Source organism: Carya illinoinensis, chromosome 9 (assembly GCF_018687715.1).
Source record: "Carya illinoinensis cultivar Pawnee chromosome 9, C.illinoinensisPawnee_v1, whole genome shotgun sequence".
Taxonomy (NCBI): Eukaryota; Viridiplantae; Streptophyta; class Magnoliopsida; order Fagales; family Juglandaceae; genus Carya; species Carya illinoinensis.
The window spans coordinates 22,503,317-22,518,351 of NC_056760.1; the positions used below are offsets into that span (position 1 = coordinate 22,503,317).

A 15,035-nucleotide genomic window follows, 5' to 3' on the forward strand; every position below is an offset into this window, starting at 1 on the left:
TATGAGATTTTTATATATATAACAATCTGTTATATATACTTAACAAAATATAGTATAACAATAACTGATATACTAAGTATACTAAGTATACTAAGTATCTACTTAATAACAAAGTATATTAAGTATAACAACGACTAATATACTAAAAAATATATATAACAGATTATATATCTAGCTATATATATATAACAAATTATATATATAAAAAAGATTATATATTAACAGATTATAATTTATATATATAACAGATTATTAAGTATATTAAGTATAACAATAACTGATATACTATATAGTATATTAAGTACTAACAATAACTGATATGGGGGTCAGAATACTCACAGAGGCCGAAGGAAAACATAGAGGCTTGAGGGAGTCACTGGTTCGTCTGCGGCGCCATTGAACGGAGAGAGTCATGGAGTGAGAGACTCAGAGAGAGAGAGAGGGAGAGAAAGTGGGGGGCGGCAGAAGAGAAAAGGGATATGGGGAAACTGGGAAGGGGAATAACCCTAACCCGTTCCCAACAAAATGACGCCGTTGGCTTTAATTTTTTTTTCACACATTTAAACAAAACGACATCGTTTCATATGAAACGGTGTCGTTTTATATAAGGTATATATAAATATATATATATATATATATATATAAGGTCGGTCGGTTTACTGGTTTTCTGTGTGGTCGAACGGGGACCGAGCAGACCTAAGTCGGTTTCCATTAATTTCTATTGCCGGCCGACTGATTCTTCGCCGATTCCTGCTGATTCCGGCGTCCAGCGATCGGTTGCCATCGATGGAGGTCAGTTTGCCGGTTCTCTGTACACCCCTAAGCTATGTGATTGATCCAATCGGGTATCCGCATCTATTCTTATACAAGGGTTGGGCTCCTTTGTGGCGGGGCGGATCTTGGACCGGACAAAGATGGAGCGGTGTGCCCAGAATGACACGGAATTACATCTTCAACGTCAACTATGTGGATAATCAAGATGAGAACACCATTGATTTGTAGTGGTCCGGGGGTGGGGTTTTCCCATCCACCCCCGAATCTCGGGGGCGGCATACCCCGCCCCGCCTCATTTTCACTTTAAATAAACTACATTTCATTATATTTAAAAATTATTTCTAGATCAAAAAGTAATAAAAAAATATATTTTTAGATCCAAATCGTAAATTTAAATTTTGTAAATATGACTATAATTTAAAAATTATATAGTTTTTAAATTTGCTAATACATACTTTGTAAACAAGTCTAACATATTGTAATATATATTTATATATACACAATTTATAAAATATAAATATATATTTATATTTATATATATAAACATATATTTATGTTTTTGTGTATATATATATATATAAATATTAATGTTTATACCCCGCCCCCTTTAGGGGAACTAGATGCGGGGCGGGGGCCATGCGAGGTGGTGCTGCCCGCCCCGCCATGCGGGGGCAGGGCGAACGAGGCTAAGGAGCGGGATGCAGGGCCCCGCTGCCCAACCCTACCATTGAATACGATGTCACTGTACCTAATGTTTTGACTAGAATGGTGGTAAAGGAACATGGGGTCTTGGAGAGGTCTACATGGCACGAGACCAAGTGGGTCAGGTTTTGGTCCACACCAAAAAAGAAGTGCGATAACTACCAAGAATGCAGTCCAAATTGTTACTGTGACCTGAACAACCTATAAAAGATCGAGAACTTGGTGGACACGAGAGTTTATTCCAATGGAGGACAATATTTATATCTACGCGTGGATGCAGCTACATTAAGTACTCCAGTTTTTACTTCTTTTTTTCACTTAAAACAAGATCCATGTCCCATCTAAGTCAGAGAAGATTTAGGTTCATGAATCACGTATAAAGATTGAGTTTTCTACCCTTTTTTTTTCATTAGCTCAATATGTAAAGAAGGATGGGCTTCTTCAAAATAAGGGAAAGTTGGCGATTCTTGTGGTTTCTATTGCAGTAATGCTGCTTATTGTGGCTTCCATTGTGTATTGGTTCATAACGAGGAAGATAAAGGGTAAGGGCCAGTTTAGGATTGTGGTAGGAGTCTTAAAAAATGTTTTAATATTCTTAAAAGCTTTAATGAAAAAATTAGGTCGTTTGGATGTTACATATTAAAACACTTTTAATATCAAATAAGCTAAAAAATACATTCAAATGTACTTTTTCAGATAATGCAGAACGTAATTCGAATTTTAAAAAGACTGTCAATGGGCGAAAATATCCATACAACTTTAAGATAATTACACCTTTCAAACTTTCAAAAATATGATTATTATCTTTAAAAATTTAAATAATTGTCATTTTTATCTCATAAAGTACTTTTTTAACTTGCAATACATTCTTTGTATTTCCATATGACAAATTCTCATGATTTCGAAACCCTGGATGGTAGTAATTTGGCATAGGATTACCACGATAGTTGTAACTCCGATTGTTGATGTATTGAACTTGTTCTTAACTCGCTTCATTATTTGAAACTGTCATACTTGTAGCTGCAACATATTCTGCACTTTGTGATATCCTTTGGGTAGTCAAAGCTAAAATCTGATAAGATAGAGTAGTAACTTGAGCTGAAAGGGCTGCTAACGGTTCCAATTCATGAATTCCAGTAACTTTCTTAGCCATAGTTCTTTCAGTTGGCCATTGATAGTTATTTGAGACCATTTCTTCCAAAAGAGAAGTAGCACCCTCAGCTATCTTTGACATTAAAGTTCCACCAGAAGCAGCATCAACTATAGTTCGAGTTTGCCCATTTAATCCATTATAGAACGTTTGAAGTTGCCGCCAATCTAGCAATCCATGTTGAGGGCAACGTCGAATCAAATCTTTATATCTTTCCCATGCTTCATAGAGTGGCTCAAAATCATTTTGCTTGAATTCACCAATCTCACTCCTGAGTTGGGCTGTTTTTGCAGGTGGAAAGAATTTAACAAGAAACTTTTAAACCATGTCTTGCCAACTAGTGATGCTTCCTGGTTGTAGAGATTGTAGCCAACCTCTAGCCTTGTCCCTCAAAGATAAAGGAAACAATATCAGTCTAATGGTGTCTTCAGTAATACCATTAATTTACAGTACTGCAAATCTCTAAGAACATCACCAAATGAATATTGAGATCATCAAGTGGCGATCCGCTGAATTGGGCTTGTTGCACCATGCTAATCAAGGCTGATTTGAGTTCAAAGTTGTTAGCATTAATGGTCTGACGTCTTATACCCGAGTAGTTGTCATTCACAACTGGCCATACATAATCCTTCAAGGTGCATGGCAATGCATTATGTTGTTCGTCAGCCATGACCAGTATTTTATATTTTTCTTCGTAATCTAAAAGTTATTTCAATCTCCGAATCAAAAGGAATAATATCACAAGATCTAGCACGGCGCATCCAATGTCAAAAACACACATGTAGAACAAAAAATAAAATATAAAAATAAATTAAAATAAAATTCTAAATTAAAACCAAGATTACTTTGTATCGATGTTAGAAAAAAATAAAAATAAATCAATTCCCAGCAATGGGCCAAAAACTTGATCGGTGCAAAACTACAACTATACAGTATCGTAGTTTTATAGTAAAGTGATAAGAAGAGTATCATCCCCAGAGATTGGTGATGCCTTGCATAATTTAATATATTATACCACCTCTTAACTTTAAAATTTATTCTAATTTTATTTATTTTTGTTGATTTTATGATTCATTGTTGTTATTTAAATTTTATTTCAGATTTGAAGAAAAATGAAGATCCAAATTTTTAGAAGCCTATCATCTAAGGTCACTCTCTCATTTAAATGAAGATTTATCTGAATATGAGAGATAGTCATCAGAACTATTTTGAAGCTAAATATCAAGTTGAAATTAAAAGCCAAAAAAATTGAAGGATTTAAAAAAAAAAAAATGAATGAGAGAGATGATTTGACTTGGTCTTGGACATGGAAAGGAAATGTATGATTTGAATTAAAGAAAAATCTAGTTGCAAGCATAATTGTGCACTAATATATGTACCAATCTATTGTGATTAGTCAAAAAGTAGATTTTATTGAAAACAGTGCTAATTTAAATTTTAAGTATAAAGGAATTAGTATTGGTACGCAGATTAGTACGCGACTTTACTTGTATGTAACAAAACTCTTGAATTAAATGATATTTTGTGGGGCCCTTTTTATTTTATGGTATATTGGACTTGGTAAAAATCCTAATTATCTAATCTGTTGCATGTAGGATTAAAGATGGAGAAATGGGGCACAAAACATGGAGCTTTATGGTCTTTGAAGATTTGACTTGGGATAAAGATAAACACCTGGAAGATAGGATTGAAAAAAAAAAAAAAAAAGGGATGCAAAAGCTAGGACGTAATAAACATATGGCATTTTTTGGAAATAGAATTGTTTTTTTCGGCAGAGATGAGTTTTGAAAATTTTTTTCTTTCGTTGAAGCAGGAAGCTGCAACGAGGAGGAGGAGATTGCAGACTGCGAGAGGAACATTTTTTAGTGTTCATTTTTCTTTCATTTTTCTCAGAAAAATTATGGTAAATTTGTTTATATTGAATTTAATTTTTACCATGAACTAAATTTTATTTATTCTAGGAAAACGATGTAATCTAATTCCAAACTATGCTTGATTTTCTATACTAATTTAAAGCAATTATTTATTTGTTTATCTAATTTATTTTGAATTTATTGCTTCTAATTAACTGGCCATTGATTAGATGATTTTAATCTTGTGATTTGCTATCGAAAGAGGGAATTATAAGATAGATCTTGAATATTTCAGCATAGGTAAATATAGAGATTGAAAAACTTGTATGAACCTGTGTAGTATTTGAATCATTGGTCTTATTGCTTTCTTATTTTATTAATTTGCATACTCGTGTAAAATGATGAACAAGAATTATAGGCTTCTAAAAATTTGATCTTCATTTTCTTCAAATCTGAAATATAATTTAAATAATAACAATGAAGTCTAAAATTAACAAAAATAAATAAAATTAAACTAAAGTTTAAAGTTAAGAAGTAATAAAATATACTAAATTATGTAACACTATAACTAAATCACTATAGTTATAGTAGTTACTATACTTACTAATAGTGATACTATATACAATATATGAGTATTAGTATTACTATAACTAATATATTACTTATAATATACAATGTGTGGTATTAGTATTACTATAACTACTAATGATTCGTATAACCATATAATACTACTAGTGTTACTTATATAAACACTTATAATATACTATACTTTTATCTAGCTCACTATACATGCAAGCTAGCTCACTGGCTTGGTTGGAAGAACGATGTATTCACCTTCTAAATAGTTATTGACTCCATTGTTGCTTCTCTCTCTCCTTTCCCAAATATGCATTTCCCAAGATACCATAACGTTGGACGAGCCTCTTAAAGACAGTGACACCCTCGTCTCCAACCGAGAAACGTTTGCACTTGGATTTTTCAGCCGGCCTGCCAATTCCAGCCGTCGCTATGTCGGGATTTGGTATAACAAAGTTCCAGTACAAACGGTTGTTTGGGTCGCTAACAGAGACAATCCGCTCGATGGCACCGCCGGTATCCTTTCCATCGACGGTCATGGAAACCTCGTCCTCACCGAGACAAACCGAAGCATCCCTATCTGGTCTACTAACGCTTCTGTTCTCTCCGCGAACCATTCCATGGCTCGGCTCTTGGACACCGGGAACCTCGTTTTGGTTCATCCACAAACCTAGCGCCATATATGGCAGAGCTTTGACTTTCCGACCGACACTTGGCTTCCGTTTATGAAACTCGGGCTCGATCGCCGGGCTGGGCTGAACAGGTCCCTGACATCTTGGAAGTCCAAGGATGACCTGGGAACCAGCAACTGCACCTTAGCGATTGATCCAACCGGGTATCCGTAGCTGTTCTTATACGAGGGTGGGGCTCCTTTGTGGCGGGTCAGATCTTGGACCGAACAAAGATGGAGCGGCGTACCCCAAATGACACCAAATTTCATCTTCAACATCAGCTAAATGGATAATCAAGATGAGATCACCATTGAAGACCGTCTCCTTGTACCTAACATTTTCGCTATTGTGGTGGTGAAGGAACTTGGGGTCCTGGAGTGGTCTACTTGGCATGAGAACGGGTGGGTCACGTATTTTTTCGCCCCAAAAGAGAATTGCAATAACTACAAAAAATGCGGACCAAATAGTTACTGTGACCCGAACAACCCAAAAAAGTTCGAGTGCACGTGCCTGCCCGGGTTTGAACCCAAGTCAGCCCATGATTGGTTCCTGAGAGATGGGTCGGGCGGGTGCGTGAGGAATCAAGGAGTGTTCACATGCAATAGCGGAGAAGGGTTCGTGAAGCTTGCACGTGTGAAATTGCCGGATACCTCGATGGCACGTGTGGACATGAGTCTATCGTTAAAAGAGTGCAAGCAAGAGTGCCTGAAGAATTGTAATTGTACGGCATTCACCAATGCAATGCAATTGAGACAAAGGGAGGGATTGGGTGCCTTACATGTAGGGCTGTAAATGAACTAATCTGTTCGATAGCTCGCTCGGTATTCGCTCGGTTAAACTCAAATCGAACTCGACTCGTGAAAAAAACAGTTCGTTCGTTAAAGCAGATATTCGCTCAATTTGTAAATGATACATACTCGACAAGACTCGACTCGACTCGACTAAGGCTCGTTTAGACTCGCTCGTTTATGCTTGAGTCGGCTCGTTTATTAGCTCGACTCGATTAAAACTCATTAATATATTAATAAATATATACATACACCTATACATGTATGTATGTATTAGTTGATAATATAAACATATCATTTTTATAATTAAATATATAATATGTATTCTAATTACTTATGTCTATATAGTAAATATACTTCATAGGTATATTTTATAATTTGTATAATAATTAGTTGATAAAATTTAATAATTTCATATACTAGTATGTGGAAACCATATCTGAAATAGATATATTCTATCATATTAAGTGTATGTATTAATAATATATGTAGGCATATAATATATTATTATTTTGGATAAATATCAACTAGTTAAATATTAATTATTTATAAATTTTTTAAAATTTTATAATTTAATAGAGGTTCTACTTGTTAGTTGTATAAATTCAATATTAATTCTTTTTTATTTATTTATTTAATTTATTAATTATTAAATCTTATTAAAAAAAACAATTCAAGCTCGAGCTCGAGCTCGAACTCGAGTTGAGAGTTTAACTTATCGAGTCGAGCTCGAACAAAGAATTCATACGTGTGCGATGCATCGCACACGTATGAACAAACAATTCATACGTGTGCGATGCATCAGTAATTCCATTTTGAATGTTTAAGGTTGAAATTGGTGGTTGCTTTCAGGGTTGCTTATACGATAGAAAGGAAATAGTAATGAAAAGACTATCGAAGTACTCTGGACAAGGCATAGAAGAGTTCAAGAATGAAGTTACAATCATTGCTAAACTTCAACACAGGAACCTTGTGAGGATTATTGGTTATTGCGTTCAAGGAGAAGAAAAGATGTTAATCTATGCGTACTTGGTTTGGCACTTTAATTTTTGGTATGTCTCTTTTTCACATAAGCTTCTTCTTCTATTGTTTAGAATACCTACCAAGCAAATAATCTAAAGATCTTATCTCTTCATTCAGATGAAACAAAAAGGTCATTGTTAGATTGGAGCAAATGCTTCGAGATTATTTGTGGGATTGCTCGAGGGATCTTATATCTTCATCAAGACTCAAGATTAAGGATTATCCACAAAGATCTAAAAGCCAGCAATGTTCTGCTTGACAATGCAATGTATCCAAAAATTGTAGATTTTGGTATGGCTAGAATCGTTGGAGGGGGGAGTCAGGGGACCAAATTGAAGCAAATACAAATCGGGTTGTTGGAACATAGTAAGTGTGTTACAAATCAAGGATACATTAATAGTACAAAACAAATTGGTTTTTGACTTGTGGTCAAATGTGCTTCCAAGTGTAGAAGTGTCAAGTTGTATCAAGGATAAGTCCAGGATCGTATTCCACAAGGACAATGGGTTATCAAAGCGAATCAGAGATTTGTGAGTAACAAATGAATCAAGTATGAGAGATGAAAATAAAATTCAAATGCAATGCAAAAAGATAATCGAAGTTGAAATTAGAGTTTCTAAAAAAACCAAATTAACGAACACTTGGGTTGGGTATGAGACTCTCTTTATTTCGTATTCTAGATAATTTTCTCGATTAACAATCCAATCAAGGCATTACTAATCGGAAGATAAAAAGTTAAGCTCAAGTTTTGCAATATTTTCCTAAGGGATTCTCTACTTTACTAGTCAAACACACATTAATAAACAACTAAGAGAGGCCTTGATAGTTTTCAAGCTTTTGTTGTGCCTTACGTCAACAACAAAACAAGAGCAAGAGCCGCAATCTATTTTCAATTTAAATCCGACTAGTAACATAGTGAAATCAACAATTATCAACAAAATATTGCATCGATCTAGAATCCAAAACAAATCACGTCCCATTCCACAACCCAAGTTTTAGAAATTAGCTACACATGATATTTCTAACTACAAAAATAAGTCTAAGATGAGTCATGAAAAAACTCTGAAAGCAAAAGAAATCTAAAAATAAAAATGACCCAAAAGCCAAAAATTAACCAAGAAGAAAGCCACCTCCAAGATGCTAGTCGAAAGAAAAACGTAAAGAAGAAGAACAAAGACGTCAAACTGCTAAATGAAAATTAAATGCATGAAGACAAAGCAAACTGCCTTCCGTCCAAATGAAAAAGCAGAGAAAATAATTAAACTTCAGACTACTCTACTCTCTAGATCTAAACTAAAAAGAAGAATGAAAATAAAAACAAAACCAGCCGCTTCTTTAGTCTGAAAATGAAAAGAAGATTAATGAAAACTCAAAGCTACTCTAATGCTACCTCCAGCTTAAACGAAAGAAAGAAACAATAAAAACCAAGCTAAGCTACTGCTGTAGCCGAATGAAAATGAAAGAAACAATAAAAACCAAGCTAAGCTACTGCTGTAACCGAATGAAAATGAAAGAAACAATAAAAACCAAGCTAAGCTACTGCTGTAGCCGAATGAAAATGAAAGAAACAATAATCGCCGCCTGTGTCTAAATCAAAAGAAAATAAAATAAAATAAAACTCAAAGCTATGAACTAATCTGCTGCTGCCACTAGCTTCTAAACGAAAAGAAAATAAGTAAAACTCCCTCCTTTCTCTGCTGCTGCCAGCTAAAATAAATAACTCATCTCCTGCATGTCCAGCTAACTGGAAAAGAAAGAAATAAGATAAAACTCTGCTGCTCCAGCTGCTGCTGCACGTTCGAGTGCTTCCATGTGATCTCTTTCTGCATGTGTATTGCATGTGTGAGTTGGTTGCTATCCTGCATGTGTGAGCTGGTCTGCATGTGTGAGTGTTCTGCATGTGTGAGTCCGGATGTGTGCTGTCCGAATGAGTGCTTTGCTGGTCTGCATGTGTGAGTGTTCTGCATGTGTGAGTTGGTGTCACTTTTCTGCATGTGTGAGCTGGTGTGAGTGCTGTCCGAGTGAGTTTCTTTCTGCATGTGTATTGCATGTGTGAGTCTGGCTGTGTGTTGTCCATGTGATGCTGCTTGTGTGAGTGTTCTGCATGTGTGAGCTGGTGTGAGTGTTGTCCGAGTGATGCTGTGTATTGCATGTGTGAGTGGCTGCTGTCCATGTGATGTCCGAGTGAGTGTTTTGCATGTGTGATGTGCTCCTGCTCCAGCCGTCCAAGGGTCTCCTCGTGCTGCCTCATAGATGAGATTCCAACTTGACCATAATCAATTCTTTTATTTCTTTATAGGTCACATTCTTTCTTTCCTTCCATAAATGCCTTATAATATATAAGTGAAATGATATTATAGTTTAAGTATTTCAAGAGCAAATATGAGACTTTGATGTGCAAAATATTATCATCAATAAATTTTCCATTAAGTGTTAAAATTTTGATGCATAATTAAGTGTTCAACCATTCTTTGATGTAATAAATCACTCACTAAAACAACTTAATTATGCATTTCTAACACTTCATCAGTTTTTGAGCAAAAACATTAAACATATATTGTTAGTTATGTGATAATTTCATTAAATTGTTGCAGTGGTTATATGTCTCCAGAGTATGCAATGCAAGGGGTATTTTCCGTGAAGTCAGATGTATACAGTTTTGGGGTTTTGCTGCTGGAGATCATTACTGGCAAAAGGAACAATACTTCTTATCATGATGATCCCCCCTCAAATTTGGTTGGACGTGTGAGTACACGTGTATGCAAATAATTTTACTTATATTATTTAGACCTAAACATTCGAACATGCTGTTTAATTGTAGGTTTGATTCATCAATGGGTGAATCAAACCCCCGATAATGAAGTTATGGAAGAAAGGCAAAGCCATGGAAATAGTTGACTCATCAATGGGTGACAAAACCCCCGATAATGAAGTTGCAAGATGCATTCAAATTGGACTTTTGTACGTGCAAGAATATGCAACAGATCAACCAAACATGTCAGCAGTTGTTGCAATGTTGGGTAATGACAAACCTCTTCCTTCTCCACAACAACCTGCATTTGTTTTGACGGGTCGTAGCTATAAGAAAGACACATCAACTAGCGAAGGAGCCATTTCTGCCAATGAAGTAACAGTTTCTTTGCTTCACGGTCGTTAAAGTCGAATTATGTTCGTTGCAATGTATTGATATGAAGTTAGTGTTAGATGTTATTGAATACTTTAGTTACTGTGTATATTAAAATAATTAGATTGATAGTGAAATTATCAAAACACTTGGTATTTTATACTAAATAGATATTATCTCTTTCAGTTGAAATAAAAATGACTTTTGTCCCCTGGAAAAAGGGATATTTCTTTCCTCATCACCTACAATTTATAAATACTAACAATCAAAACATATATATATGTGTGTGTGTGTGTGTGTGTGTGTGTGTGTGTGTGTGTGTGTGTGTGTGTGTGTGTAATTTATATTGGGAGTTAAAATCGTGAAGCGTGAGATGTGATTTTGTTTATCTGATTTATATAAATTGGACCTAAAACACTATTGATAATAAGTATTTTGAGGATATTTATTTAGAATGATGTTACTATGTCTCTTCATTTTGTCCTCTCATTTTGATCATTCATGTATTTAATTTTTTTTTTAATTTTTATTACTTATTGATTAAGGAATTGATTATTAATGTATTAGTATTGTTTTTATATTTTTAAAAAATATTTAAAAATGTTTAAAAAATATGTATAAAAAAATTAAAAAAGGCTATATGCCCAACTGTCAGTGCTGGGCATCACCTTGTCGCACTCATTTACTTATAAAAGTACAAAGGCTACTATGGAACCATCCAATTAGGAACATGAATACAGTTTTGCACTACAAGACCATTAATGCCCTCTATTCCCAATTGAATTCATTTCATGCCCTCTATTCCCATCTGCAAACATCTTGTCTACTATATTGTTCAGATTCTTCTATACATAAGAGGTTGAAGAGGCGATGAATACTGTTGTTTCGCATATAGTAAGGCCTCGTTTGGATAGCACAATTCTCATCTCATTTTAATATCCTAACACTAAACTATAAATATTTTTCAATTTCAGATATTTAATTTTTTCATCTAATTATTACCTAATCATTATAACTTTTCCAAACTCCCAAATAAAACAGAAAAACAATTCAACTTTTTCAAATCTCAAAACAAAAATTATATTCTAACAATATTTTAACTTTATAATATTTTTCTTCAACTTAACTCAAATCATTTCACTATTATTTACAAATAATTTCATTACTATTCACATCATCTCATCTTACTATCCAAACGAGGCTTTAGAAGGTTGTTTGGATAGTAAGATGAGATGAGATGGTTTTTAAATAAAAATGTCTTTCTTATATAAAACATTTCCCACACTTCATACATTCATTCTTAAAGAGCTAAATGATCACACAATATTCATTATAACTGTTATTAATTTCTTTTGGCTGGTACACATTGTTACACCCCGTGTGCTGGAGTTAGTGGTTTTTTGGATCCGACTTCACTTGTAGCTACCGTTAGGAGTCGTTTACGTCAGGGGTAGCGCTGGGTGTACCACCAGTAACTGTTTACCTAATATTACAATCTGCCCATTTTCCTTTGGTACCCTTTCATTCAATCATAACTGTTACGTAGCTTCATACATTAAAACGTTCATTTCTTTTCAGTCATTTCCTTTCCTTGTATTTATTCCTTTCATTCATTTCCTTTCCTTGTATTTTTTTTTTTTTTTTTGAATAGAACGTATCAAACTTTATTCAACTCAAATAATCCAATGGATGAATACATGAGGGAATGTCCCCCAAAATAATGCTCTCCTCAGAGAGTTTAATTGCATCCTTGGCTAAAACATGAGCCAAATTATTACAAGCACGCGGCACATGAACAACTGACCATCTATCAAAATGATGCAATAAGGCTTTAACATCTGATAAGATCATTCCTGCTGAGTTCCCTTTCTGATTTTGGTTGTTGAGATCCTTTACCACCTATTGTGCATCACCCTCAAATATAACCTATTTAATACCCAGTTGTTGACACAGAATAACTGCCTTCAGTACTCCATAAGATTCTGCTAGATGAGCATCAGGAAAAAAAATTTTTGGTGAACTCAGTGAAGCCACTGTTCTACCCTCCCAATCCCTGATCACAACACCTGCACCTATCTTGCTTTTTCTTCTATCAACAGCTGCATCCCAGTTGGCTTTGAAGGTATTTATTGGTGAAGGACTCCATAAAGGTATACTGTGTCTAATTTCTACCTGAACACCTTCAGTGGTTGCATTAGCTTCCTTGAATTCTGACACAGTAGACCTGGCTGCCTCAACTACCTTACCTGGATCCCAAAACCTATTTTCAAAAACTAAGCTATTTCGCCTCTTCCAAATCTGATAAACTGTTGCAGCAAACTCTACAAGCTCCTCACTTTCTAGATCTGCAATTAAGAGGGTCCACAGCTCCTTAAAATTGTTTTCCATTACTACTCCTTTCTGCAATTTCCTGAGACTCACTCCCCATACATCTTGAACTGAATTACACGACCACAAAGCATGCATCACAGACTCTGGCTCTTGTTGACAAACAGGACATAGAAGAGAGTCCACTATTCTTTTCTTAAAAAGATTGAGTTTTGTAGCCAATGACTCATGACAGACCCTCCAAATAAGCATTTTATTGGCATTAGTGACTCCCAACTTCCAAATAAAAGACCAGGTTTTGTTCTTTTGAACTGCATATGAGGACTGACTGTGACGCCTCCAAATTCCGTTTGGGATCGGACGGACATTTGAAGCGTCGAGACATGCAACACAAGGTTACCTGCCCCCGTTCATGACATATAAGATGCAATATTCCTAACATGCATCTAACAATATGCAATATTCGCAGCGGATAAATTTTTTCTTTAGCAATACTATGCACCAAATTGAAAATATCCCAAATGCTTAAAACATACTTCATACATAAAAATCCATTGAACAACTAAGATCACAACACTAGTCCAAAATGGTTATGATCCAAAAAGTAGTAGAGATGCAACTCAATCGTACAAGTAGTAATTTACGTTAATTACTATATCAACATTTATGTCGCACCGTCACTTAGTCAACTGTGTCTAGTTGATCAGCTCCTGATTCTCCTTCAGGTCCTGTAACAAGATCTACCATTCGGGGGGAATGGTAGTTGGGACTACCAAAGTGAGATTTGATTACAAATCTCAGCAAGTTAACAAAAAACTTCCATACAGACTAATGATACATGTATGATAGTAAAAACATAAATGCATAATCAAATTCATAAGTAATTAAAGCATAACTTAGCGTACAACATAGCATAATTGACATAGCTTAAATTGAATCATGAACTGAACTTGACTTGACATGAACTTGATCTAAAACTTGACTTAGCATGAACTTGCTCTGAAACTTGAATTAACATGAAAAATACATACTCCACAGTTGTTGTGGCCCCATGTATTCTACGTGTAAATACATACTCCACAGTTGTTGTGGCCCCATGTATTCTACACAAACTTGACTTAACATTAAAAATACATACTCCACAGTTGTTGTGGCCCCATGTATTCTACACAAACTTGACTTAACATGAAAAATACATACTCCACAGTTGTTGTGGCCCCATGTATTTTACGCATCACAATTGTAGTTAAATACATACTCCACAGTTGTTGTGGCCCCATGTATTCTACACAAACTTGACTTAACATTTAAAAATACATACTCCACAGTTGTTGTGGCCCCATGTATTCTACACAAACTTGACTTAACATGAAAAATACATACTCCACAGTTGTTGTGGCCCCATGTATTTTACGCATCACAATTGTAGTTAAATACATACTCCACAGTTGTTGTAGCCCCATGTATTCTACACATCATAATGTACTCAAGATGAAATGTGACTGGAATACGAAAGAACTGAAGTCCTGACGTAACATAACGTGACTTGAACATAACTTAGAATACATGACCAACTTGAGATAGAAACATTTCGTAACATGGCATAACATATAATAGACAACATATTTAACATGACATACTTGCAACAGTGAATATTACATGACTTGACTTACATGTAATAGATGACATACTTAGCATGACGTACTTGTAATGTACAGTAATACATAACAGAATATATTATGTAACAGATAAAAATTGATGACAGAATAAATTCTGTATAATAGACAATTACATGATAACTTGACATGGCATGACACATATGATAACATACATACATACACTGTAGTTCTTTTACTTAGCACACATACACAGTAGACTGCTAGTAAGTTAAAAGCTAACTTACCTCGATCTCCGCGTTTCTTATAAAACCTCAAGCGCGATCACGAGGAACTGTAATTAGTGATCTAAAAGTTAGTAATAAATCACTAATAATTTGAAATATGGAAAAATACTAACTTAAAGAGTAAAATTTCCATTTTACTTCCT

At 34.8% G+C, this 15,035-nt stretch overlaps 1 protein-coding gene, 1 non-coding gene and 1 pseudogene across 2 annotated transcripts; 2 read left to right on the forward strand and 1 right to left on the reverse strand.

Moving 5' to 3' along the window:
• The first annotated feature begins 319 nt into the window (after positions 1–319).
• On the forward strand, positions 320–10,357 carry LOC122276926 (annotated as a pseudogene).
• On the forward strand, positions 2,799–2,905 carry LOC122277930. The gene has a single exon (XR_006229233.1). It is a non-coding gene; the product is annotated as a small nucleolar RNA R71 (small nucleolar RNA).
• A 2,230-nt stretch (positions 10,358–12,587) lies between the features above and the next one.
• Positions 12,588–13,241, reverse strand: LOC122276927. Its single transcript, XM_043086816.1, has one exon. The coding sequence runs from the start codon at positions 13,239–13,241 to the stop codon at positions 12,588–12,590; it is 654 nt and encodes a 217-aa protein (XP_042942750.1).
• Positions 13,242–15,035: the final 1,794 nt, after the last annotated feature.